General features: G+C 36.2%; 1 protein-coding gene across 1 annotated transcript in view; it reads right to left on the reverse strand.

Annotated features, from left to right (window-relative positions):
• Positions 1-26,832, reverse strand: part of MYO1E (myosin IE) — a 222,286-nt gene that overhangs the window by 116,706 nt on the left and 78,748 nt on the right. Inside the window, exons 2-4 of the mRNA XM_051980739.1 lie at positions 25,118-25,261; positions 14,294-14,383; positions 11,845-11,939 (exon numbers count right to left, since the gene is read on the reverse strand). Coding sequence (XP_051836699.1) covers positions 11,845-11,939; positions 14,294-14,383; positions 25,118-25,261 — 329 coding nt within the window. The remainder of the gene's footprint in view (positions 1-11,844; positions 11,940-14,293; positions 14,384-25,117; positions 25,262-26,832) is intronic.

Here is a 26,832-nt window from a genome sequence, read left to right on the forward strand (position 1 = left end):
ACAGAAAACATCTATGAAGTGACTCATGACATAACACCAATAAGGAACTGATTAAAAATGTGTGAAATTGAATAGAGAAGTGAGAAACACTAGGGCTCTGCCAAACAAGTGGTTTCCATGAAAAACTTAATAATATATTTAATTGATGGGTAAAACCAAAACAATTCCATCTCTTCAAGGAGACTGAGAAAAGAAATGTCACCCCCATTGGATATATCTGCTATAAAATTCTGTACAGAAAAAGATACTTGCTTTGGGAGTGTGGAATTCATTGCCAATAGAACTGGTACCCTTGTGAATCTTTCTTTTCTTTCTTTTCTTTCTTTCTTTCTTTTTTGGCAAGCGAATGAAAATAAACAAATGATTAAGCTTAAATTTTTTTAAAAGGATAGAAAAAATATCAGATTTCAAGCCATTTGCCTGGAACTGATGTAGGCTTTCTTATTTTAGGCATTCCAAAATTAAATGATGAGGCAATATTAATCACATCCTGAACAACAAAGAACTGCCTTCCTGTTCTTCAGTTTTATGGCATGTACTGCTTTGTGTGTGTGTGTGTGTGTGTGTGTGTGTGTGTGTGTGTGTATGTGTATATGTGAGAGAGAGAGAGATTAAGATAGCATTCTACTCTTCACAATTCTATCCTTCCTGTATAATAATGACATCAGTACAGTACATGCTGAAATCAAGTCAGATATATATTCCTCCTTCCACTGGCCATAGAGTTAACACAATGAATGAGGTCAGGATATAGGGACCTCAGTGACTTAAGTTTAGGCCCAAATTTAATTTGGAAACCTTGATTTGCTCCATGCTTATAAACAGAGTTTGAGATTTTTGTTTGGGAAGGGAGAACAGGACCTATTCTCTTTCAAAGGTTTCCAGATGGAGCTTCTTGCTACTACCTCCATACATATTAGCAGGAAAATTGGAATAACAACAATAACAATCACCACTACCACCTCAACAACAACTGTTAGTGACTGCTCTATCACTTGTTCTTGTTCAGTTATATCCAACTCTTTATGATCCCATTTGGGTTTTCTTGACAAAGATACCTGAAGTGGTCTGCCATCTCTTTCTCTTGCTCATTTTACCGATGAGGAGCTGAGGCAAAAAGGGAAGTAACCTGCCCAGAATCACAAATCTAATAGGGGCTCAGGAAAATGAGTTTTCCTAACTCCAGGCCTGATACTCTAAACCACTGTATCACCCAGCTGTCCCATATACATACATATGTACACATAATAAAGGCTATTTCAAACATCAATCAAGCAAATATTTTTCATTTAAGTCTTCACAGAGTATTTTATCTTTTCGCCAATTACATGTACAAACAATTTTTAACATTTAAAAAAAAAGCTTTGGGTTCCAAATTTTATCCTTCCCTCTCTTTCCTCCCTGAGATGAGAGCAGGCTGAGATGATGAGATACAGGCTACATATGTGCAATCATGTAAACATGTTTTCAAATTCATTATTTTGTATAAGAAAACTTGAATCATGGAAAGAAAGTGAAACTTAGTATATTTCTGTCTGAATTTAGAAGCCATCAGTTCTTTCTCTAGAGGTAGATAGAATTCTATTTCATTATGAGTCCTTTGAGTGAAACGTATATTAAACACCTATTGTACCTAGGTGCTGTGCTCAGTGCTGGAGATAAAATTAGAAACAAAAGACAGTTCCTGCCCTGGAGAGAAGAAAAGAAAAAAGAGGGGAAAAGAAAGATACATGATTATAATAGTTTTATTACATCATTTTAATAGCAAGTTGTACAGAATAGATTTGAAGTTTTATGTACAATCATCTTTTGATTATACTAAGTCATGAAAATGCTTGTTTTATTTCCTAAATTAGAAAATAAAAACAAATCCTGACAGCATTGCTCCCTATTCTTATGACTGTAATGAAGAAAATGAAGGAAAACTTGAAGCATTTTCTCCTTTCCTAAAAGCAAATGAAAACAATCACAATGGAAAGGAAAATAACTGATTTTATACATGAAGAAAGGGCTTCTGGTCTGGAATGAAGACCTCTATAAATGTTTAGCAATTTGTTGTCTCTTTCGGTAGCTTCAGTGGAAATTAGAAATTGTCTAGACATTGATTTGAATTGTCATTATGGGTTTCAATTTACATACACTTTTAAAGAGTATTATTGATTTGAACCGGTAATTTGCTCACAATATTGTACAATGATGGAATGTTACAATTATCTGAATTGTATAGTAAGTATATGGAACCATAATTATACCTGGTGCGCTCTTTGGTAAAGTCAACTGCTTTCCTTCTCTTGGGGATAGCACCAATGAAAGACTAACGCAAAGTAACAGGGAACGGAACATAAAATGATTAACCAATGTCTCAAGAGATTTCAGCACCATCAGCTATGCAATGTGAACTCCCTTTTTCTGACTTAGTTTTCATAAAAAACTATCCTAAGAGTTTATTTTCTTTATGTTTAGAAAACCAGCTGCTAAAATGCTTTGAGACACTTTCGAACAAAAACTCTCACAGATTTCATACAAAATGTCAGTTTAAATAGGAGCATAATTTAACATTTCCGTACACAATCGTTACAGAAATTGGAACATGTGGTATAAATTCAACAAGAAATGGGAAGAGTGCCTTACAAAACATAAACTACTTATAACAGTAATTTAATTATTAGCTCCAAGGACATTTTTTTGCAGCCAGGTACAAGGTCATTCAGCACCAAAGAACAATTAAATGATTTCAATACATTTCTATCTCTGCTATCAAATCCAAATTCATGGCACCACAAAACATTTCTTCTAGTGGAAAACTACAGACTCATCAGGGCCAAGTTCATCTATAGATAAGATGCATCTCCCCTACTTTCCTCTGCCCCCAAGTATTTTTAATACAGGCTTTGCACTACAATACTTAATTTTTATAGCATTTGTTCCTTTTCTTTAAATATAGTACAAATGTGCTCCTTTATTTTTTGGTAAGAGTAAAAGCCTTTTCTACTTAGCTGGGACTCACTTTAGTCAGTCAGCCAATAAGCATTTATTAAGCACTCAATACAAAGTTTGCATTGTGTTAAGTGTATGTAAATTGAAACTTGGTAAGGGAATACAACAAGCAAAAAGATAATTCCTGTTCTCTGGGAGCTTATTTTCTAATGGAGAAAGCAGCAGATAAAAGGAAACTGGAGAGAGGAAGGGAGTAGCTAAAGGACACATTAGATAGGACACAGGACTTTAGAGTCAGAAAGACTCATCTTCCTGAGTTAAAATCTGGCCTCAGACATGTCTTAGCTGTATAACCCTGGACAAGTCATTTAACTCTACTTGCTTCATTTCCTCCATCTGGTGAACTGGAGAAGAAAATGGGAAATCACTGCAGTGTCTTTATTTAAAAAGTCCCAAAGGGGTCACATAGAATAGGACAAAACTGAAGTGACTGAAACACAACAAATAAGGGAGAGAAGAGAAGGTACTCAATAAAGGGACACAAAGGAGGAGATCAGAGGAGTATTATCCGCAGGCTTGAGTATCCTCCTTAAATGAAGGTTCTGGGAGGAGTCATTCAATCAGGGACTTTAGGTGCAGAGGATATAGTTCAGAGATATGAATTCCAGTCTGAAGTTATCTTTCAGGTGAAGAGATTCTGGTGCATGATGGAATAGTGCCTATTCAAGAATCTATAAAAACTCAATTAATAAATCACATAGAATTTTGTAGAGTAGATTCACAGCAAAGACCTGAAGTTGGAAGGGATCTTAGCAATCATCTTACCTGCCTCCCTCCCCACATTTTAAAGAATAAGATAAAAAATTATTATTGTTCTTTAGTTTTTTCAGTCATGTCTGACTTTTGGTGACCCTAACTGGAGTTTTCTTAGCAAAAATACTAGTAGTTTGGCTTGCCATTTCCTTCTCTGTTCATTATGTAGATGAAGAAACTTAGATAAACAGGATTAAGTGACTTACCCTGGGTCACACAGCTAGTGTCTGAAGTCAGATTTGAACACACAAAGATAAGTCTTTCTCTATCCAATGTACCACCTAGCTATCAGAGAATTAAAAACTGAGATCCCCAAAATGTTTAGTGAATTAGCCAAGAAGAAATGAGATGCAAAAGTAGGATTTGAACACAGGTCCTGGGGCTCCAAGTTTAGTGTTCTTTCATTTGTACTATAGTTTCCAGAAACCAGAGGCTGCTCAAAATTAGCTTTTTTTTTTTTTTTTTTTTAAATAGTGAGGGATTTCTCAAGTAAGAATCGAATCAAGTTAATGAAAAATAAAGGAGGCTGCAAATTCTGAGGTTATACAAGGCCAAAACATTGCTGTAACTGATCATTAGTCCAGAAGAAAAGGTAATAAATAATGCCATCAGAAAAGGGAAGATTTGAAAGCTGACCTTGCTGAAGCAATCACAAATGTGAGGAGAATTTGGTGACCCTCATTGGTAAATGACTCTCATTAATTGGAATAAAAATCTCAAGGACTCTAATCCTTTCTGCATCTTTATGCAAGCACATCCTTTTAGTAATCTCATCTTGCCAAAAATATTTGCTATCTCAAACAAAGTCGGAAATAACAAATAATAGCCTTGCACCACGATGATCACAAGACAAGATAATCTCCAGAGAATAAGAAGCCACATCAAAGAAGGGTTCTGGCCAACCTAGCATCACTCACAACTCAGTTCATGCAGTCCCTTCTTGGCAGGGATACAGTATCTGAAGGGAAAATGTTTATTTTTTTCTTCAAAACATCTTTTTTTTTCTTTCTTTTTTTTTTTTTTATAAGATATATGCACGGGTGATTTTTCAACATTGACAATTGCAAAACCTTTTGTTCCAACTTTTCCCCTCCCCGAGATGGCAGGTATAGCAATATATGTTAAATATGCAGAACATCTTTTTTAGTCATTTTGGAGGGAGTGAGGAAGGAGATACACAAAACCCAAACCTTGAAATTGGCAATTAAAATGTAATTATTATGTGTCTACATTGGCAGTGAACTTAAGTGCTTCATCTCCCATCTCTGTACCTGTTTACAGGCTGGCCTCTCATGGTTAGGATATACTCCCTTCTTGTGTCATCTCTTGGATTCCCTGCCCTTCTTCAAGAACAGCCCAGGTGGTGTTTATGGGAAGTCTTTCCTGATCCTGTTCATACTTGACAGACTGCTGGACTTTTGAGGCAGAAACACTTAAAATTTGAAATTTGCCTCTGAAATTAACCAGATATGTGACCTTGGGATGGCACCTATATGGCACAGGGGATAGAGCAACAGGCCTGAAGTCAAATCTGGCTTCAGACACTTACTAGCTATGTGACTCTGGGCAAGTCATTTAATTCTGTTTGTCTCAGTTTCCTTATTTATAAGATGAGCTGGAGAAGGAAATGGCAAAGCACTCTAGTATCTTTGCCAAGAAATCCCCCAGATGAAGTCATGAAGAGTCAGATTGGACAATAACATTAACTTGCACAAATCTCTCTATAAAAGGGAAATGAAGAATGCTTAGTACAACATGAGAGATAATAAGAGCAATAACAATAATAGATAGCATTTTCATAATGATTTAAGATTTTCAAAGAGCTTTAAAAATATTATCTCCTTTGGTCCTCACAACCAATCTGTAAGATTTATACTATTAATACCCCCTTTTTACAGAAGAAGGAAATTGAGGCTGAAAAACTTGTTCAAGTTCACATAATTAGTATGTGAGGTCAGATTTTAATTCAGGTCTTTCATATTCTAGGTCCTATACTCTATCCATTTTGTCCTTTAATGTTAGCTAAATTATTAATCATTCCATCATTATTGTTTCCTTCTCCTCAAAATATCATATAAATACACAAATATATGCTATATCTCCTAGTCAAATTCATTCATTCATCTAACAAAAATTTACTAAAATTTAAATTTGTTATGGAAAGGGATCTTTGTGTCACTACTATTAAATACAATGGATTACATATAATAGCTCTTTAATAGATGCTTGCTGAATTAGGTTGGCAAAATGTAATTACTTGAATGATGACCACAATTTTATTTCTAGCATTTTGAGGACCATGTGCACAAAAATTTTGTCTCTTCCATATAGCAAATAAATCTATATTTAAATCACATTGTCAAACAGGAAAGTCCTACCATTTGATCTTCAGAGAAAATGGACAGCGTAGACATCTTTCTAGGCAGTATTTGTTTGTGGGCACTTAGTAAAACTCCAACAGCATCAACAACAGCTAAATTATGTATGTGGCTCAGTCAAACCCTGCCTCCACTCAAGCAGTCTGTTTGAATCAGATAATTAACCAAGCTCTCTGTTTTCAGTCAAAAGTGAACCAGTTTCCACATTCCTGTTCAAAGAGTTAATAATTTATCATATGGAACTCAAAATTTAAAAAAGAAAACAATGCCAAAAAAACTTTTTTTGGGGAAAAAGAAAGGCCAATATGAAAATAAATTTTGCATGATTTCATATGTATAATTGATATCATATTGCTTGCCTTCTCAGTGAGTGGGGGAGGGATAGAATTTGGAATTCCAAATTCACAAAGAAAAGAATTCTAAAATTTTAAAAAATAATCATTTTCATGGCTTACAGTCAAATTTGGGACATTTCCCCTCAGATGCAAAAGCTTTATTCAGAAATGACTAATTAAATGGTTTTAGAAAAAGCTTACCAAAGCTAAAACAATAAAAATACCCTCCCGATTCATCCTTCCTCCTCTATGTCCTTGTGCTGAAAAGAAGTTGCAAAATGACTGAATCTACAGATACAATTGTCAGATATATTAGTGACTGAATTTTGCTTCAGCTTCAACCAAACAACATCTCACTGACAGGATCTTACAGATACAAAATGAATAAATGATTATTGAACTTAAGTAAATGAAGAAATAATGTCTAAGTTTATGGAAAATTACAAGGCAATATAGGAAAGCATTCCCAGTTCTTTACAAAGACAAGTGCCCTTGGTTTCACTGAAATCTCAATATCAAATTGCCTCCTGGAAGTGAATGTGAAAATTGCCATTTTCTTCTATGAAGACAGTGCTTTAAGGTATAAGATGTTATCTTGTACGGCTGCCTCCTGCTTATACAGTTGGAAAAATTACTGCTTTTTTTTCCTTGGGAAAACTAAATTTCAAATGAGAGTGATATAGTTTGACCTGTTTTTAAGTACTAGTTTTGAATTATAGTAGCTGGGTGACTACTAGGATGACAATAATAATATTAAAAAATGTTGACCTTAAACTTTATGAAATGTCTATTTCTATATCTTCTAAAGACTGCAGTAGATATCACTGAGAAGCCATTATTGTGCAGTAGAGAGAAGTCTGGACTTTGCATTCAGGTAACTCTCACATGCAAATACTGTCTTTAAGCCTCAGTTTATCTATAAAATGGGTACAATACTGACAATACCTATCACAGAGTTGTATTGAAAATCAAATAAGATGAGTATAAAAAGCTTTGTAAAATGTGAGGTGATATGTAAATATTATTACATTATTACAAAGATTAAATGAAATAAAATCCCTGTCCTCAGGGAAATTACAGTCTAATAAAGAGATAGGATAAGCAATAGCAGCAATAGTTTTCACACTGTTCTTTCTGGAGTGTGTGTGTGTGTGTGTGTGTGTGTATGCATATGCTAAAACTGACAGAACCACTTGTGCCTCTTGTCTCTCCTCTTCACTCCTTAATACCATCAAGAATGCTTCTCTTCTCCATCATATACAAGGCACATATAGGGACCTTTACCTTGCATACTTCTTGCAGATAACTTTCTAAAAATCTCTATTTAAAAAAAAAAAGTATATCCAAGAAAGATTTCCAACAACAAAAGGTGAAAAAAAAAATAACCCCCTCAAATACATACTAGTTAAAGACTTTCATTGGTTTTCTTTATGAAAAATTTGTGCTTTCTTTGGAGGATGAATCTAAACACCTGTGTATCCAAGGCCTTCAACAATTTTGCCACACTCTATCTCCTTATTCCAATCCTATTTCCCCATCTATTTAACCCAATCTCTACTATTAATCAATTAAACAAATATTAAGTATCTATTAGATTCGACAGCACCATGTTACCATCTGTGGGAGATATCAAAGTAGTACAAGACATAATCTCTCCTTGCAAGAAGCTTGTAACAGTATTTCCCAACAAAATCCTTCTGCTGCTCCAATCAGTCCTCTTGAAAGTGGCTTGGTGATCCTATGTGCCAAACTTGTGCCCAGGCTAGCCTTTTCCTGCCTTGCCCCAATCCCTCAAAGTTTAGTTGATGCACCCATTCTGTTGCTTACCCGGTTATTATCTCCCAATCACTTTCCCTTCCCTTACTATATAATGAAACCATTCCTTATAACAATGTGCATCTGGACAAAACAAATCAACACCCTGGCTGTGCCCGACAATGTGTCTCATTTTGTACTTAAATAGTCCATTGAGGCACTCTCAGGGATGAGAGGCAATCTTCACCATAGACTCTGGCTATTCTCCCAATGCTCTCCTTCCTAGTTGTCTAGGACTACCCACATTCCACCCTTGATGGTTCTCTTCCTTAAGATCCTTCCTGAGTAGTTTAGCCTACATTTACCTCCCCTTCTCTGAAATCTTATAATCATATACTTTATAGTACATCAGGGACCCTTGTATAATGATTATAGAGGTTTATATTTATTATAGCTTTACTTATATCATTTTGGGTCATAGTTATAATTTATTTGATACTGAGTTCTTGGTTCGGACCACAACCCCCCAATTACAACACTGTTTCCAGGGGAAAAATATAATCCATTTAACCACATGGTTTCTAGAAGTGCATTGTGGCAAGAAGCAAAGACTGCAAGTGTATGGAAATCTGGCAGTGTTCTACTCACACCTGTTCCTCAGTGGATGAGGGCTATGGGGAATTGCATGCCAAAGAGATTAGCTGCCAGGAGACTAATGCAGAAGTGTTATGGGAATGCAGCCATGTCCCAACCTCATGGTAGTCTGGTGTCTTACTATATTTTCCCTCTTCTCTTTCTTGTATATCATAAAGACCCATCATTGGAATCTTCTTTCCTGATCTTTGCCTTCTTTGAAACCTCTGTTAAAATTCTACCTTTTACAAAGTCTTTTCAGGGTCCCCTCAAAGCCAGCACCTTTGATATCACCTCCAATTTATCTTGTAAATATAGTTATTTGCATGTTATTGTTATTTCCCCATTTAGACTGTCAGCTCCTTGAGGACAGAGGTTATTTTTGCCTGTGTTCATGTTCTCAGCACAGTGCTTGATGCTTGATAAATGCTGTGTTGATTCACTCTCAGTAACGTTTAGACTGTTGAGAAGTAAGTCTATAACCTTTGGGCAAACAGCCATTTCCCAAATGATTCTTATAACAATCACACCTGACATTTACACAGAAAGCCTTTGATCTCAAGTTCTGGGCCAACATCTTTGTATTAAATCAGCCTACACTGCCCTACAACTTATGCCAGATAGCAGGAACGCCATTAGATCATGTGGAAAACAGGGAGAGAGAACTCATTGAAGGGATTTCAGTTAGGACTTAAGACAAGGAGGAAACAGTGGAAAGTATGCTTGACTTTTGACTGAGGATGCTAGATCATTGCTTCAGAACTGATAGAAAGGCCACTAAGTCTGAACTCCTCATTTCATAGAGAAGGAAAAAGACATCCAGAGAATGAAAATTATTTCCCAACATCACAACAGATTATTATTGGTTGATGGAGAAGTCTTACGAATCCATAGGATTTATCATTTCACCCTACAGTAACTGTCTCCTAGATAGAGAGGCAAGCAGTATGCCATCCCCTCTTCCCTTTCCCCCATATCCAGTCTCACTTAGCAGACAAAGAATAGGGTGAGATTGGATTTTGGCAGCTCCCAGCATGACTACCCAATCAAACCTAGCCTTCAAGAAACAGTCCTCTCTATTCTAAGTCCAAATATGGTAGCATGGAAATGGCCCTGAGAAGCAACAGCTTTTTAATTCTTGGATTAATTCATTGGAACACCTGGCTAACAGCTGGCAGGAAGCATGATCTTGATTGAACAGAAGCAGCTCCGTTCACGCCTGTTGAAAGCACTTAAAGCCTTATATTAATACACACATTAGGCTCTGAAAGCATATGCTCTTAGTGTGCTGAGCTAATAGTTATTCATATAAATAAGCATTTAGTTATTCAGATACTTAAGTACTTGGTTAATATAGAGATCCATGAATTACTCCTGAGTAATCTTTGGAAAAACACAATTCTTACTATACTACTTCTCTGTTCAAAACATATCAGTGACTCTTCATTACCCTTCAGAGAAATTCCAAATCTTCCACAATCTAGCCTTCCTTTGCAGCTTTATTTCTCCTTAGGGACTGCATACAATCTAGCCAAACGGAGTTACTTACTATTTCCTAAACATATTCCATGTTGTCCTGCCTTCCTGTCTTTGTTCATTCTATTCCCGACTGAAACAGTATCCCAGATCTGTTGCTGGGTCCAGCCTCCTCCTATGTGTTATCTCCAAATTCACAGAGGCAGAATTTTGAGACCAGGTCCTCTGACTCCAGAAATTGCTTTTTTTCTGCCAGTCAAAATTCTATCAAAGGTCCAATTCAAATAGTACCTTTCATAGGTTCATAGGATTGTACATTTAGAACTAGAAGAGAGCTTAGAGGTCAAAGTCTAATCATCTCATTTTTATAGATCAAGAAACTGAGATTTGAAAGAGTTAATTTATTTTTGCCTCCTGCTTTAGCTGCAGGTTCAGAGGAAAAGAAAAGTGTGTAGGAGAGGGACTTTATTAATAAAACTCATCCCCATGACCAACTTCATTCTCTCTTCCTCAAACTTGTCTTGACTTCCTTTCTGTCTAGTAGCCTGTGAACGAACCCCTTTAGTTAATGGGCATGACAGAGACTCTCTTCCACAACTCAATTTAGTTATGATTAGAAATCCTTTTGGGAAGGAAAATCAGAACAATCAATTTTATTGCTTACTGCTGAAAGTTTTAAAAATCCAGTAAATTAATAAGATTCTTTTCTCCTTTATTTTTGTTCATTCATTTTAATTATTATCTTCTGTCCCACGTCTCAAAAGTCATAGCCCTTGACCTTCCTGCTATTGACTAACTTAAGAAGTTTAGAAAAAAAGAATACTGAAATGGGAAGTAAGAGAGGGCAAGCAGAGAAGTTCAACTGTAATTCTCTCATACAATTCAAAGCACACCAGGAATATTCACACTAGTAAGAGACAAAATTCTATTATGAAAAGAAAGAGAAAAAAGGCTCTGGTTGACATGTTAAAGAAAAAAAAAAAACGGCTAGAAATATTCTCAAACTTCTATGTATTCCTTTCTAATCTAAAGGGAAGTTGAAGGTGAGCAAGGAAACTGTCATTTCCAAGGGCAGCTGCTTTACTATTTTAGTGCAAAACATGGCAGGAAGGCCTTTCCTTCTCCTGATAAAAGTAATTTTGGGTTGCACCATGGGACTTGAAGCCAAGAGTCAGTTTTTTTTTTTTTTAACCACGTGAGACAAACACTAATACTACAGAAATTACTTCTGTACTAGTTATTGCTGCTTTTAGGAAGCTAAGATGAAACAGCCAGCAGACTTTGGACTCAACCACGTGAACAGGCTTGAGGCACTGCCTGCCGACATGAAAGCACCACTGATTGACAAGGTTCGACAAATAGCCCAATGGGCGACATGCCCGTGGACAAGATCATGCAATTAAGTGAGTGTTGTAGACATCAACTTTGCTTGTATTCCTTCTGGAGAAAGCATTTGGCGAGGTTTAGTAGGGAGCTTTGCCAGACAGTCCCAGGAATGGAATTTATGAATATCATACCTGATGATGACACATTGGTTTTCTCTGTCAATAATCATATTTCTATACATATTGTCAGCAAGCGCATAGATATGGGGCGGATTTTCATACTGTGCCTGCAGAGGAAGAAAAGGGAAAGGCATCCATGATACATCAATCATAAAAGCAGATTTTAAACATTTGACAGAACCAGAGGCACTAGTAATTTGTCCTAAGGACATATGGTCAAATGGAACAAAACAAAATTACTGTGGAAACATTCCTTTTGAGAACACACCTTTATTCAGGTCAGGTTCTTGTAATTGCAAGTTGTTTGGTCGCTCAATGAAAGGTCAGACTCTGACAGCTCCCTGCTCTTAGTCAACAGGAGTTCCACATGCATTTAAAAGTGGAATTTGACTCAAGGCATTTCTTTTTTGAAAACTGAATGGCAGGAATACCTAATAGGCAGATGTGATTCAGCTCTAGACATGACCATAGTCTTCAGATATTCTAAAACCACACCCTATCACTTAACACCACACCTTGGTGAGAGCTGCCCATTAGTACTGCTCACCTATGGCCTTTGGGCTAAACTAATTTGAAAACTGTAAGTTGTTCATGAGAGCCAGCACATAGAATTTTGACTTAATTGCCACCTGAACTAGAGTTGTTTTTTTTTTTTTTTTCCCTGAAGAGAGGAGTTGAGAACACTTCAAGCCTTGAAGGAGATATGAGGTAGGGGAGGTGAGGTGGGAGTTAGGTGGAAGAGGTGGGGCTTTCTATGAGGAAGAGGGGGTGGTAGTCTGAGGAAACAAACTGGTTTGACCTGTTTGTTTTATCTCTAGTGGATAACTAACAAACAGGACTCAATTGTTTTGTTTCTCCCAGTTTCATGGGACCTCTTTGTTAGCTCTCAAAATAGAAATAACTCAGTTCTCTGTAATCAACCAAATTCTCCTTTTCACATTGACTTCCATCCAGTTTTTGAAACTATCCTGCCCCATCTCTAGTTTCAAACAATACCCCTACTTAATCACAAACTCCCTTTGAATCACAAACACTTAAATCCAGGTCAAGGAAGAAGATTTGGACTAAAAGTCAGGAGATCTAGGTCATGAGCTTTATCAAGGCCCACAAATCCCTCAGATCCCTGTGTCCTCAGCAGTAAAAGATGAATAACAATCTCTGCTCATTTCTCAGGATAGTAGTGAGATTTAAAAAAAAAAAATCAAGAATAAAGTGTAAAAAAAGATAAAGTGAACAGTGTATGTGTTAGTTTGTACTAATGATTTCTTAACTCAAGGGAACTCCCTTTGCTGATGGAGATGGCTGGCTACTTACCAGTAACTTGGTATTAACAGTTTGTCTGAGACACTGAATTGCCGAGGATCACAAAGTCATAAGGACAGAATTTTTAAAGCCAGCCCTCTTTAGACAGCTGAGGTCCCCAAGGCCCTTCATCTATTAACAACTAGTTTGGTTCTGGCTCTAAGTGGAAAGCTCAGGCTTTTGAATGAATTTATGTAGATTATCTTTTTGTTTATTTTTACAAGATCAGGATCAATGAAAGCCCTAGAATTTCTGCCCTAGGAACAAAAAGGAGAGAAAGAAAAAGGAAAAAAAGTGGAGATGGGAGAGAAGAAAATAAGCAGGTGTAAAGGGGAAATGAAAAAGTAAAAAAAGGAATAAAATACATCTCCCCCTTCCCCCCAGGCTATGTCATTATCCACATTCCAATGTCCTATTTATTTATTTCATATTGTATCTTACTCCCCCTACCATTTTAACTGCTTTTATGTGGAATTCAATGGGGAGCACACTTGCACCTAGAAAAAAAAAAATCATCCTTTGTATATGAAATAGGAAAAGAGGAACATTTAAATATAGTCCAATCCTAATCAGAAATGGCAAGAGTACTTTTTTTGTGATTAATTTGGAATTGTGTAATAATAGTATTATTAGTATTAGTATTATAATCTAATAATGCCATTATTAGATTATAGGATCTAAGACTTTTTTTTTTTTAAAGTGAGGAAAAAGGAGTAAATTTTGAATAGGAAAAAAAAAAATCTAAACCAAATGTCAAATTCCACTGAGCTTCTTCAGTTTCTGGAAGCAAGATTGTACAAAAAGAACTCAAAATTTGGAGTTGGAAGGCCTGGCAAGTCCCAAAATCCTAATCAGAAAAAAATGAGGAAACTGTGCCTGATGACCCCTGACATTCATTCTTTCTTAAATCCATTAATAACATGTAAAACTACAACCAAATTGTATACCAAATTAGATAGTCCTGTTTTTGTTTGTTTGTTTCTCATACTATAGAAAACATAGATTTATGATCACTGTCACATAATTGAATTATGCAAGATAAGGTGATATGCAGGAATGTATTTATGTAAGGTAAATATCCATATAGTTAATTTCAAGGAAAAGAATCTCTGTATCATAAAGCTCAGAATATTATAGTCATTTACAGAATATTACTTACAGCTCCTTGGTACATTTCAATTTCCTTATCTCCAAAGTATGGCATCTGTTTGAAAGGGTTGACAGAAATTAATACAGATCCAATATATGTCTGTATTTACATTTAGTTAAGGTCCATAATTATGAAATCTTTAAAGTGAATGCTCTTCCACCCTAAGAACATTATTGATCCAAGTTATTCATTCTTCCTATTTATTGAACACTTTAAAAAAAAATTGAACAGCTGAATTTATTATCACAGAATCAAAGATTTAGATTTAGAAGGAATGCTTGAGACCATAAAGATGAGTAAACTCAAGTTAGAAATTAAATGATTTATCCCAAGGTCACACAAATAATAAAAATCTAAGTCAGGATTTGAATTCAAATTTTTCTGACTCAAAGCCAAGAACTCTATGCACTATGTCATTAAAAACTCTGGAAATTAGCAAAGCTGGGTTCTAGAACTCTGCCATTCATTAATCTTAGATTTACAAATAACAACCTTTATTTTATCAGTTTTTTATTTTATCTTACTCTTCTTCACTTCATAAAATCAGTAAAATTAGATTGTAGGGAAAACACTTTGTAAACTGTAAAATATTATACCATCTCAGATAAAAATAACTTGAGACAAAAGAAAGTCAATTATTTCACGATTAATAGTACTTTAAGGCTATTAGGCAACATCCTTAATGTCCATTCATGCCCCCTAACATGGCAGTTCATATTTATTGCTAAGCTTTTGTCAATTCCCCTGGGCAAGCCAAATGTCTAGTCTACCTCTCTACCTCTTATTAGCAAAATACTTGATTGACCTAATATTAGCTAAGAATATTTACTGCTTTAAGGTTTGCAAAATGTATTACCTTCACAACAACCCTGAGAAGCAGGTATTATTAGTATTCCCCTTTAGGATGAAAAAACTGAAGCTGAGAGATTAGGTTAAATAACTTCCTTATCTAGTTAATGGTCTAGGACCATTTTTTGAATTTAGATTCCCCTGATTCTTGGTCCAGTAGCATACAAACAACGATTATTGTAGTTCAGTTATTTCAGTTATGTCTAACTCTTCATGACCCCATTTAGGATTTGCTTGGTGAAGATAGTGGAGAAGGTTGCCATTTCCTTCTCCAGCTCCTTTTACAGATGAGGAAACTTGGGCAAACAGGGTTAAGTGACCTGGTCTGAATTATACAGCTAAGTATCTGAGGCCAGAGTTGAACTCCCTGAGAGTCTTCCAACAGCTGCTCCCTAAACACTGAGTGGGTGCTATTTAGGGGCTGAGAACATAAACATACCCCCAACCCCCAAATCTGTATCTATCCTCGAAGAATTTTAATTCTGCTGAGGGAGAGAAAATAAAATACATATAAAGATAAGCACAAAACATATATAAAGATAATATCTTAAATCACTTTTCATTAACTCAGATTGAAATGAGAATGGTCAAGCATCCAGAAACTGACCATTAGACATCCCAATGATGAATGAATATAGATGGATAGAGAAGACAGACAGACAGATATAGACACCTATATCTAACTATATGCAAGGATAAGATTATTACTCTGAAATCCTCACAAGACAGAATTTGGTTAGTAACTATGTAGTCCCTATATACTTCAGACTAATAAATGGGTGCAGTGGGAATATGCAGATTTAACAGGGATGAGTTAAAAATCCCACCTTCTCTATTTAGTACTTATATAACCTTGGACAAATGTTTTTATCTCTTTAGACCTCAGTTTCTACAAGAATTAAGTGATAATCATTAATGTTCCTTCCAGATCAGAATCTATGATTCTATGAATATGGGTTATTCTTGTGTTAACTGCCAAGTTAGTTACCAGAATGATTTAGGTAACAACAAAGATAGGATAAGTAGGTCTATCATGCCTACTGGCCTAAGCTTTTTAAGTTGTTCTCCCCATCCCTCACCCCCAGGATAAGAAATCAGTCAATAAACATTATAAGTGATCTAGCTGCCCTAAGACAGGGTTGGTGCATTCAGATGTGCAAAATCCAGAAGAAACAAATAAAAAAAATTGATAAAGTTCTTATTCTCAAAGAGGAACTTACATTCTAATAGAAGACTATACAGAAATGGAATTTTAAGAAGCAAGAGAGTGGGGGCAGGAAATGTATTCTACAGGGGACATAGTGGAAAAGGCAGAGAAGGCAGAGAAAGCAGTGAAGAGAGATTAGAAATGAGGTGTTTTGAGCTGAGCTCCTTCTTTTCATGTTGGTTTTAAGAGTTCGTGGCTCCACTTTTTCATCAGAAGGAAAAAAGAAGGTGGTGATAAGGTAGAGTACTGTAGCTAATGGGATCTTGCAGAATGATGAGATTGTCCCAACAAACCTTTGGCCTAAAGTATTTGTCTACAGATCTAAAGGGGATGCATGAACATAGTCTACCAGTCAATAAGCATTTATTAATCATCTCCTATATGCCAGGCAATGTAAAGGATGGCAAAAACATAGTCTCTGCTCTCAAGGAGCTCAAGGAGTTTATGGTCCAAACAACATGAAAACAATTATGTATAAAGAAGATATAGACAGAATAAAGAATAAATAAATAAACCAGATAATGACAGGAGACAATTCACTGAGGGAAGACAGTAGAATTAAGAGGGATCAGAAAAGATTTTTGGTAGAAGGTGAGATCTGAGCTGGAACTGAATATTCCATCCAGCCTGGGAACATGGAATGGACTGTCTCATGTGCGGAACACAAGATGCTGGTATCACTGTACTCACAAAGTACAGTGGGGGAAGGGAAGAGGAGAGTTGGGTAAAAGAAGTCTGCAGTGGTAGGAAGTCAGGTTGTGGGGACCTTAAATGCCAAAGAGATTTTTACATTTGATCCTGGAGGTGAGAAAGAACCATGAATTTACAGAATGGAGGATAGATACAGTAAATATTAGACTTTAGAAAGATTAATTTGACAATGGAGAGAGAGGTGTAACCAAGGAGACCTACAAGAAAATTATTGCAATAGTTCAGGTGTGAGATCCTAAAAGCTTTCACCAGGATGGTGGCAGTGGGAAAGGAAATTAGGAGTTGTATATGAAAGATGCTGATGGCAAAAAAGCCAAGACTTGGCAACAGGGAAAATATTGGGAATGGAATGAGAAAAGCAAAATGGAAATCAAAGATAACCATCAATATAATCTAATCACTCCCAGGTCCTACTACATAATTCAGGTGGTCCTTCAGAAAGATCCAGTTAATTGCTTCAACCCACTGGTTAACCTTTACCCATATAGGTGTGGCCTAAAAGTGTAATTTTCAAAATGTGTTTTTCTGTGACACAAGGTACACCATGCCAAATGAGAATCAGTTCCAATAAAACTTTTCACTGGAAAAAGAGTATGTCATCCAATCCTCTCATTTTACAAATAGGCAAATTAAGAATGGCTAGAAGGAGTGGGGTATAGAAGAATGAGTCCTGGATTCAGAACCAAAAACAATATGAACTCAGCACTTGCTCTGTTATATAATAACTGGGTCATTTTGGGCATTTCAGCCTTCTGATTCCGCTTTGGGAAATGAGTTAATAACGTCTGCATTATTCAGCTTCCAAAGTTTTGAAGAAACTACCCAAAAACTCTATTTGGATGTAGACTATTAGTATTCCAGATAATAACCCTACATAAGTGAAATGAGTTACCTAAAAAAAATATGACATAGTCCAGTGGATTGAGCACCCATTTGGGACTCAGGAAAACCTGTATTCAATTCCAGTCTCAGATACTTCCTGGCTGTGTGACTCTGAGCAAGTCCCTTAACCTATTTACCATCCCTGGAGAAGGAAATGGCAAACTCAAAGAAAATGTCAAATAGGGTCATCATGAAGGTCCTAGAGTCAGAAAGACTTCAGACACTTCCTAGTTGTATGACCCTGGGCAAATCATTTCATCCTGTTGGCCTCAGTTTCCTCATCTGTAAAATGAGCTGGAAAAGGAAATGACAAATGACTACAGTGTCTCTGCCAAGAAAACCCAATTGGGTCTCAGAAAATTAGATACAACTGAAATGACTGCACAACAACATTACTATAGTCTGACTCCCTGCGCTTTCACTGGCTGTCTTCCATGTTTATAACACCCTCTCGCTTCCATGGATTTCTTAAAGTCTCAGCTAAAGTCTCTCTTTCTGCAAGAAGCCTGTCCTCATCACTTTCAAGAGGAATGCCTTCCCTCTGAGATTAATGCGAATTTACCTATCTGTATCCTGTATGTACATGGCTGCATGGTGTCTCTCCTCTATTAGATAGTGAACTCCTTGAGGGCAGGGTGATTTCTGCCTTTCTTTGTATTGTCAACACAGTGCCCAGCATAAAGTACAGATTAAATGTTTCTTGACCTGTGCACAAAGTCTACAAGCCTCATTTGTAAATATTTCAAAGTGCTAAATATAACTTGGGCTTGGTTAAGTGCAAAAATAGCCTTGAAGGAAAGAAGTGCCGAATATATAACACTGAGTGACTTTCACAAGTAACTGGTGTTTGCAGCCAAGAAGCTAGACATTAAGTCATTTCAAGCATGTCCAGAGAAAGTCAGACAAGTTCAATCTGGGGGAGGGGGATAAACTAAAATATTTCTCTCAGAGAAAGCAGAATTTAAATTTTAAAAAGAGTGACCATTTTCCAAGGAAATATGGAGGATAGAGCATGCTTTTGTGAACATTAACAGCTGAAATGTTGCATTTTGTTAGTAAACAAGGTCAGCATTTTCCTGGTCAACCCGACTTTGATGTAGCCCAAAGAAATGGCCATTCAGAAGGGAAGCATTAACAAATGATTGATTCAAATGTTGATCTTTAATCATTTTTTTAAAATGTCCTAAGAGAGGGGCTGCAGAAAGCAGCTTCAGAATTGAATGTGAAATCTAATACTTTAACAAGAAAGAAAAAGAAAAGAAAAAGAGAAGAGGAAGAGAAGAAAGAAAGAAAACAAGAAGGAAAGAAAAAAGAAGAAAGAAAAGAAAAAATAAAGAAAAGGAGGAAGGGAGGGAGGAAGGAAGAAAATAAAGAAAAAAAACACTATTGCTTAAACTTATCATTTTAATATAATGTTGCTCTATGATTTCCATGATATCTATTACCTTAAATGAAAAGGCAACAAAAACCTCTATGTGAGGAAGATATATACTGCCAAACTTGTTATTATTTTATAAACATCTATAGAAATTATTAAGATAGTATGGACTACGAAGATCTGCATCCAACATCTACTTATTAGCTATGTGATCCTGGTCAAGTCATTTAACATCTCCTGAGACCTGTTTTCTCATCTGTAACTTGGTAAACCTTGAAATGCTATAGAAACAGAAATTATTTTTATTTTCAGAAGGGTTGAAAATTATTTTATGTTGAATGGTTCCTAATTTCTATAGCTGTTAATCAAATGAATGAAAAAGATGGGCTGCATGTTTGTCAAAGCAAGTGGAACTGATGAAAATCCCCTGAGGTCCATGAATATCTGCATGCAACCAGGAGAGGATGAAGAAAGCTTCTACATCATTGGGTGGAAGCCTATAGAGAACTCAAAGGAGAACAAAGATAGAAGTCACATAGGTAGGTCAGCATGGATGGCTTGTGTTCTGTAGATTAGAGGAAACTAGAAGAGGCAATCTTCTCACTTTAGAAATAATTGTTTAGTCATTATTCAGGTGTGTCAGCCTCTACAAGAATGGTTCTTATATTTTTAAAGTCCTATGAATATGGAGGGAGAAACATGATTTGAACTCAAGAAGATGAGTCTTCCTAACTTTAGGTCCTCGTTGTCTCTATTGTGTTACTGGCAGCCCATACAAACTCTTTGAAATCCATAGTGTAACTAATATATTCACTGTTGGAATCATTGTTAGACCATTCTGGGAAATGACAAAAAATCGTATGAAAAAAAAAGAGCCAAGTTGTTCATGCTATTCGACTGAAATGGAAATTTTTTTGTAGTAGTAAAAAACTAGAAAGAAAATGTGTATCATTTGGTTGTAGAATGGCTAATTATACTACATAAATGTAATGGAATATTCTTATCCTGGAAAAAATTCTAACTATGAAGAATTCAGAGAAATGAGAAGAATATGAACTGATACAACAAGGTGAATTAAGAGACAAATACAATGAACACAGCAATATACATTAAAGAAACAATAAAATAAAATTGAATGTTGTATAATTAAATGGCCAGTCTTGGTCCCACATAGAGATAATCATATAGTCCATTTCATTGGACAAATGGATAACTATGGAGAATGTTGCATACATTGTCAGAGTTTGGGTTGATTTTAACTACTTTTTCTTTGTGACAGAGAAGGATCATTGGGGTGGGGGTAGGGTGGGAAGAGAGGAAAGAAGAAAAATGTATCTGAAAATGATTACAATACAAAATTCAAAATGAGTCAGTACAATTCCCCCCTAAGTGTCAATAGTGCCCAAAAAATTCATTCCCTTTTTCATTGAGAATTTAACTCTAACATGGATACACATTGGTGAATACATTCTTAGTCAGCAGAAACTTAGGCAATTAAAACCAAGTTGCATACTTTAGCCCACAGAAATGAATCACGGTTTCCATCCTGCTGTGTAAACTCAAAGAGAATGTCATGATAAACAATCCATCAGGAAATATTTATTGAGAGTTCACAAATTTTAAGGCACTGTGCCAGAAGTTATGGTAGGGGGTAGAAGAGCCATGAAATACAAAGATAAATAATACCAGCCCCTGACTTCAAGAAACTTATGATCTCCTTGGGGGAGATAATTACTGTTGGGAAAGGAGGTGCTACCCCAGTTTCCTTCTCACTATAAGAATAACCATCACTGTGGCTACTGCAGGAGACTGTGGGGGTTCGGGGGAGCCACATATCCTGTCATCCAGTATTCCCTTTTGCTGAGCTATCCATAATTGTAGCTGACATACTGCTTTTATAGCTGTTCTGAGAATTTAACCACGAGAGATATATGAGAAAATGTATTCCCATTTCCAAACAGCTGACTTGCAAATATTCTTTCAGGATACAACACAGAAATATAGGCAAAACTGTAAGAAGACCACTATGTAAGTGGCCAGTATGGTAATATAAACAGGCAAATTTCAGTTTTTTTGTGAAAAAAAAAAAAAAAAAAAAACACAAATCAAGTGGTAGAGCCAAGATAGCAGAGAGAAGCCATTAAGTTGCTTGCGCTCTCTCCCCAGTTTTCTTTGAAAACACTAATTCAAGCTTCTAAATGGATTCTGGAGTGAAAGAACCCACCAAAAGGAGTGAAACAATATTCCAGTTTGAGATAGTTTAGAAGGACTTTAGGAAAGGTCTGTCTTACTTGGGTAAAAGGGAAGCACAGTCCAGTGCAGATGGTGTCTGAGCAAGCCAGTGGGAAGTTCTTAGCTACAGCACAAATCAGCCCCTTGATCCTGGCTCAGCAGGCCAGTGGTGCAGCAGGCCAGTTGTGAGGCCTCTAGCCCCAGAACAGAAGGCAAACTGTGAGCCCCAAAACCCTGGCATAGCACTTCCACACTAGGTCACCCTGGTGTGGAAAGCCAGGGATCAAGTCCTAGACCCCAGCATAAGAAGCTTGGGACAGTGCTCCTTGTTCTCCAGGAGCATATCAAGAAATGGGCTAAAAAAGACTAATAAACAGAAAAGAGCCCTGACCATGGAAAACCGCAAATCAAGACCTAAGCTTGGTAACACCTAGGAAAGAGTCAGGGTGAAATTAAGGACTGATTATCATTAGATTACTTTAAGTTTTTAAAGATCACAGAACCACAGATTAAGAGCTAGAATGGTCTCCCTAATTTTTCAGATGAGGAAACTGGGGCATGGGGGGTGGGACTTATCCAAGATCGCACAAGAACTAAATTAAATTAAAAATCAGGCCCTCTGACTCATCACGTCCATAGCATCACAAGAGAATGAGGTTCACAGAAGATGCAGTGGGAAGAGAGGGCAGCAGACAGTGACTACAAAATTCAGCATGCCATGCCCTGTGTAACACCTTTGACAGGATACCGACATTCCCAACTGGTGTCCCACATGATCTGGTTGTCCAGAGCAGACAGTTCATCCCTCATCCTGGGGCAAGTGGGATCTTGTGACATCCAGATGGTAGCCAGGTGGGCCAAATTAGGGCAGTGAAGTGGGATTGGGGGTTGGGAGGGTAGTCTCTCAGATCTGGCTTTAAGAAGGGATGACCCTAGGGAAAGGAATTGTACCAGCCTGGATGCTGAAGCACATCTGGGACCCAGCCCCAATCCCAGGATGCTAGCTGCAGCTAGTCATCTATCATAATGAAGGTAACCCAAATTTGTATTGAAATTCTACATTGCTTTTACAAAAATTTTTAAAAGTTGCCTTTGGCATGCCCCAAGTGAAATACAAAGAAAGACAAGAATTTTAGGTATTCCTTGGAATACATTTGCAGCTGAAGTTTCCTTAAGCATAATTATGAATGTGGAAAAATTGGCATTTTTTTTTGGTATGGAATAATTTTTGAAAAACTAATCTCCCCAAAATTCCATGCAAATCTGTCTTTTAAAAATGTACATATTTGCTCTTGAACTTAAAAAAAATATATCTGTTAATTCCTTGAAAAATTTTTTTCAAACCTGGAAGGCTATTAACAATGTTATGTCTGTCTATTAGGCAGAAGAGACTGTCCTGATTCCAATATTTTTTTCTCTCCTAGCAGCACTAGGAGAAGGGGAATCTGAATGCTCCTTCATGGGAACATTAGGAAAACACATGACATCTCTGACATGATTCTAAATTAAAACCAGCTGAGATCAGGCTGAAAACAAAGCCTTTGTAAGCTCTAGGCCAAAGCTTTTTGAACTATGGGTCATGACCCCATATGGGGATGTGAACTGAATGTGAGGGGTGTGAAATTATAATTTATTATAAGTAAAAATTTGATTTGTATATTTATGTTATATACCTATATCCTCAGGGTTAAATAAAAATTTCTTGGGCAAAAAGAGGTTGTGAATGGAAAAAGTTTAAGAAGCCCTCAGAATTGATTGCTTTTACTCCCACACCTCAACTTTGAAATGTGAATTTCTTGTGTTTCTTTAAAAAGCTATAAAGCAGAGTAGGAAGTGCCCTGGATTTGGAATCAGAAAATCTGGATTAAGATCCTTCCTCCTTTCATTAACTGTGGCCAAGTCACTTAAATTCACTGATTCTTGGTTTCTTCATTTATAAATAATGAGGAGATTGGTCTTCTGAGGTCTTTACCAACTCTATAGCTATATCCTTGAATTATATTATAAGCCAAATATTAACAGTATTGTGGCAGCCAAAAACTAAAAACAAAGTGATACATATGGATTAAGGCTGAAAAAAATTGGTAAATGAATGCAATGGAACATTCTATTGTGGTGAGGAATAACAAATAAGAAAGTAAGAGAAAAACGAGAAAATTTCTATGACCTTTTGCAGCATAAAACAAGCAGAACCAAGAGAAAAATGCACATAATGACTTTCATTTATGACATAAATGAAAATATTGCTAAAAGGAAGCCTTAAGTCCACATCACTGAAAAAGCAGTGAAGGTCTTTGAGAACAGATAATGAAACACTCCTTCTTCATGGCAGAAAGGCAGAGGACCATCAGGACATGATATTGTACATACATTGGTAAATGTGATCATTGAATTAAAGGTTTTTACTTAATAGCTATTCTTTGTCAAAAGAGAGGTTAAGAGGGAGGGGAGGAATTATTTCAAGATAAAGGGCATGATAAAATGTATATTTTTAAGAAAATATTAGTTTCTTGAGCACTGTTGTGCATAAAGTATTTGAATATTAACATTATACACGTAACTTAACATCACAAAAGTGCCATACAGGGTAAAATTTCTGTCATTAAAATTAAATGAATTACTAAAATAATTTTATAAGCTTGCTTATGCAACTGGTTCCATCACTTCTTAGTAAATAGAGGGAGAAAAAAATGGAAGCAGTGTTAGATCTCTTCTAATATATAGTCTTGGAGTCAAAGATCACTGCAGACAGAGACTGCACCCATGAATTTAAAAGATGCTTGTTCCTTGGGAGGAAATCTATGGCAAATCTGGACAGCATATTAAAAAGCAGAGACATGCTGCTGATAAAGGTCTGGATAATCAAAGCTATAATTTTTCCAGTAGTTATATATATGACTATGACAGTTGGGTTATAAGGAAAGCTGAGCATCTCAGAATCAATGCTTTTGAATTATACTGAAAAGCAGACTTTTGAGAATGCCTGTGTCAGCAAGTAGAACAAACCAGTCAATAATTAATTCAGACCATTAATTAATAATTAATTCATACTATTCTTTTGAAGGACAAATGATGAAATTGAGGTTTAAATACTTTGGCCACATAATGAGAAGCCAGAACTTTTTGGAAAAGATCTTGATGTTGGGAAGATTGAAGGCAAAAGGAGAAGGGGACGGCAGAAGATGAGATGGATAGGTAGGGTCGTGGAAGCAATGAAATAAGCTTGATCAGTCTTTGGGGGACGATGGATGATAGAAGGGCCTGGCATGCTGTGATCCATGGGATCATGAAGAATTGAACATGACTGAACTACTGGACAAATTTTGGTGTAGCACTCTAGGTGACTTCTCCCTGTTTTCTCCTACAGGTTCTTCTGGCCAGTACAATAGTCTCAAAAGTTATAAAATATAAATTTATAGTTATAAAAGTCAACTAAGGTAGGGTGCCAAGAAATCTGTTTATTCGGTTAAATAGCAAGAAAATTGGGCAGAATTCAATATTACCTTCCTTTTTTCAATAGTTTGGACCTTACAATTTCATTTATAAACATTCTGATCAAACCTTCAAAGGATACAAAAATGTAGTCATCCATGTATCTTTTCCTCAAATTCTCTACAATGGAGTCCTCAGTGATTTTTGATAGGAGCACCATGTCATCCACACCACTATGTTTGACATTGTGACTTTGCCAGTGGTATCGATAATGTCCTTTGCTTCCCTGAAAAGACAAGCAGACAACAAAACCAAACATGATTATCAAGAAGGCACATTTTTCTTCTGGAATGAAAGATGTGATCACTTTCTGACTTCCTAAACTTTCCCACAAAGACTTATTTACAATTTTTTAGTGAATGAAATAAATGAATAACAAAAAGCTTTAAGAACTTGCCATGTGTCACTCACTGCGCTGCATAGTTTTGCTATTCTGTTTATCTGTATCTATAACAAGTGTGTTTTATATACAAATATATCGTTTCAGCTAAAAATCATAAGATCTCATGAAAACAGAACAAACATAAACAGTACATGTGTATTTCCTTAAGTATATTACCAATGAGGTAATTTCATTAAATTTCATTAAAAAGTTATCAACAAAGAAATGCATGATTGGAAAAGGACTGAGTGAAGCATTGAAAGTGATTAAGTCTGAGTGGTCCACAGATTTTTTTTTTTTTTAAACTGAGGCAATTTGGGATTAAGTAAATTGCCCAGGGCCACACAGATAGGCAGGGTTAAGTGTCTGAGACCAAATCTGAACTCAGGTTCTCCTGATTTCAGGGTGGGCACTCTATCTACTGCACCACCTAGTTGCCTCGGTCCACAGAACTTTTAAAGAATTGATGAAATAGCTCCAATGTGTTGGGTGAAATCTTAATAGAAGATTTAAAGGTCATGCATGAGAATTATACCACTAAGGTGCAAAATCCACACCGATAGCCTTATATTAGCTCATGGAGAACACATTCTAATTTTTTTTTTAATAAAGCTTTTTATTTTCAAAACATATACATGCATAATTTGACAATATTCACTTTGCATAACCTTGTGTTTCAGATTTTCTCTTCCTTCCTCTCACCCCCTCACCTAGATGGCAGGCAATTCAATATATGTTAAACATGTTAAAATATATAATCTAATAGTATGATTACAACTATGTTTGCACATCCTCTTTCCCCCAGGTAACTCAAACAAATGTGAGTAGAGGGGAGGGGACTATGATTTTGCCTAAACATATATTGAATCCCCTCCTTCACCTGAGGCAAACACATTCAAAGGACAAATTATGTTATAGCAACATAAGATCACCGCAGCTATTACATAACAGAGCATACAGAAATTTTTAAGGCAAATAATGGCTTTTTGGCATGCTGAATTAACCTCTAGACTTAATGTAGATTCTTAACATCACCATTCATGACAGTAACTCACTCCTTCCCTAGGTGCTTTGGAGTTCTCTTGGAGCTACAGAACTTGAGAATACAGGCAATTCGATTTCTTTTTCTTTTGTTATTTCTCTACTAGCATCTCAGCACTTTGGGAAAAAAATTGGAATCCTTATTTTTACCTCTGACCTTGTGGTTTTTTCTTCCTCACAAACAATGCTACCTCATAGTTTTTTAGATAGATGCTTTGATCATATGAAGGAAAGATTCTTTTAATTCTGGTTTTTCATGTTTTGAACACAAATGAGCATTTTTTTGGTCAAAGGTTTTTTATGTTTCTTTTGAAATCCTTGGTTTCAATCAAGGCTCAGCTCAAATGACAGCTCTTACAGAGGCCTTTTCCAAT

Source organism: Antechinus flavipes, chromosome 2, assembly GCF_016432865.1.
Source record: "Antechinus flavipes isolate AdamAnt ecotype Samford, QLD, Australia chromosome 2, AdamAnt_v2, whole genome shotgun sequence".
Lineage (NCBI taxonomy): Eukaryota > Metazoa > Chordata > Mammalia > Dasyuromorphia > Dasyuridae > Antechinus > Antechinus flavipes.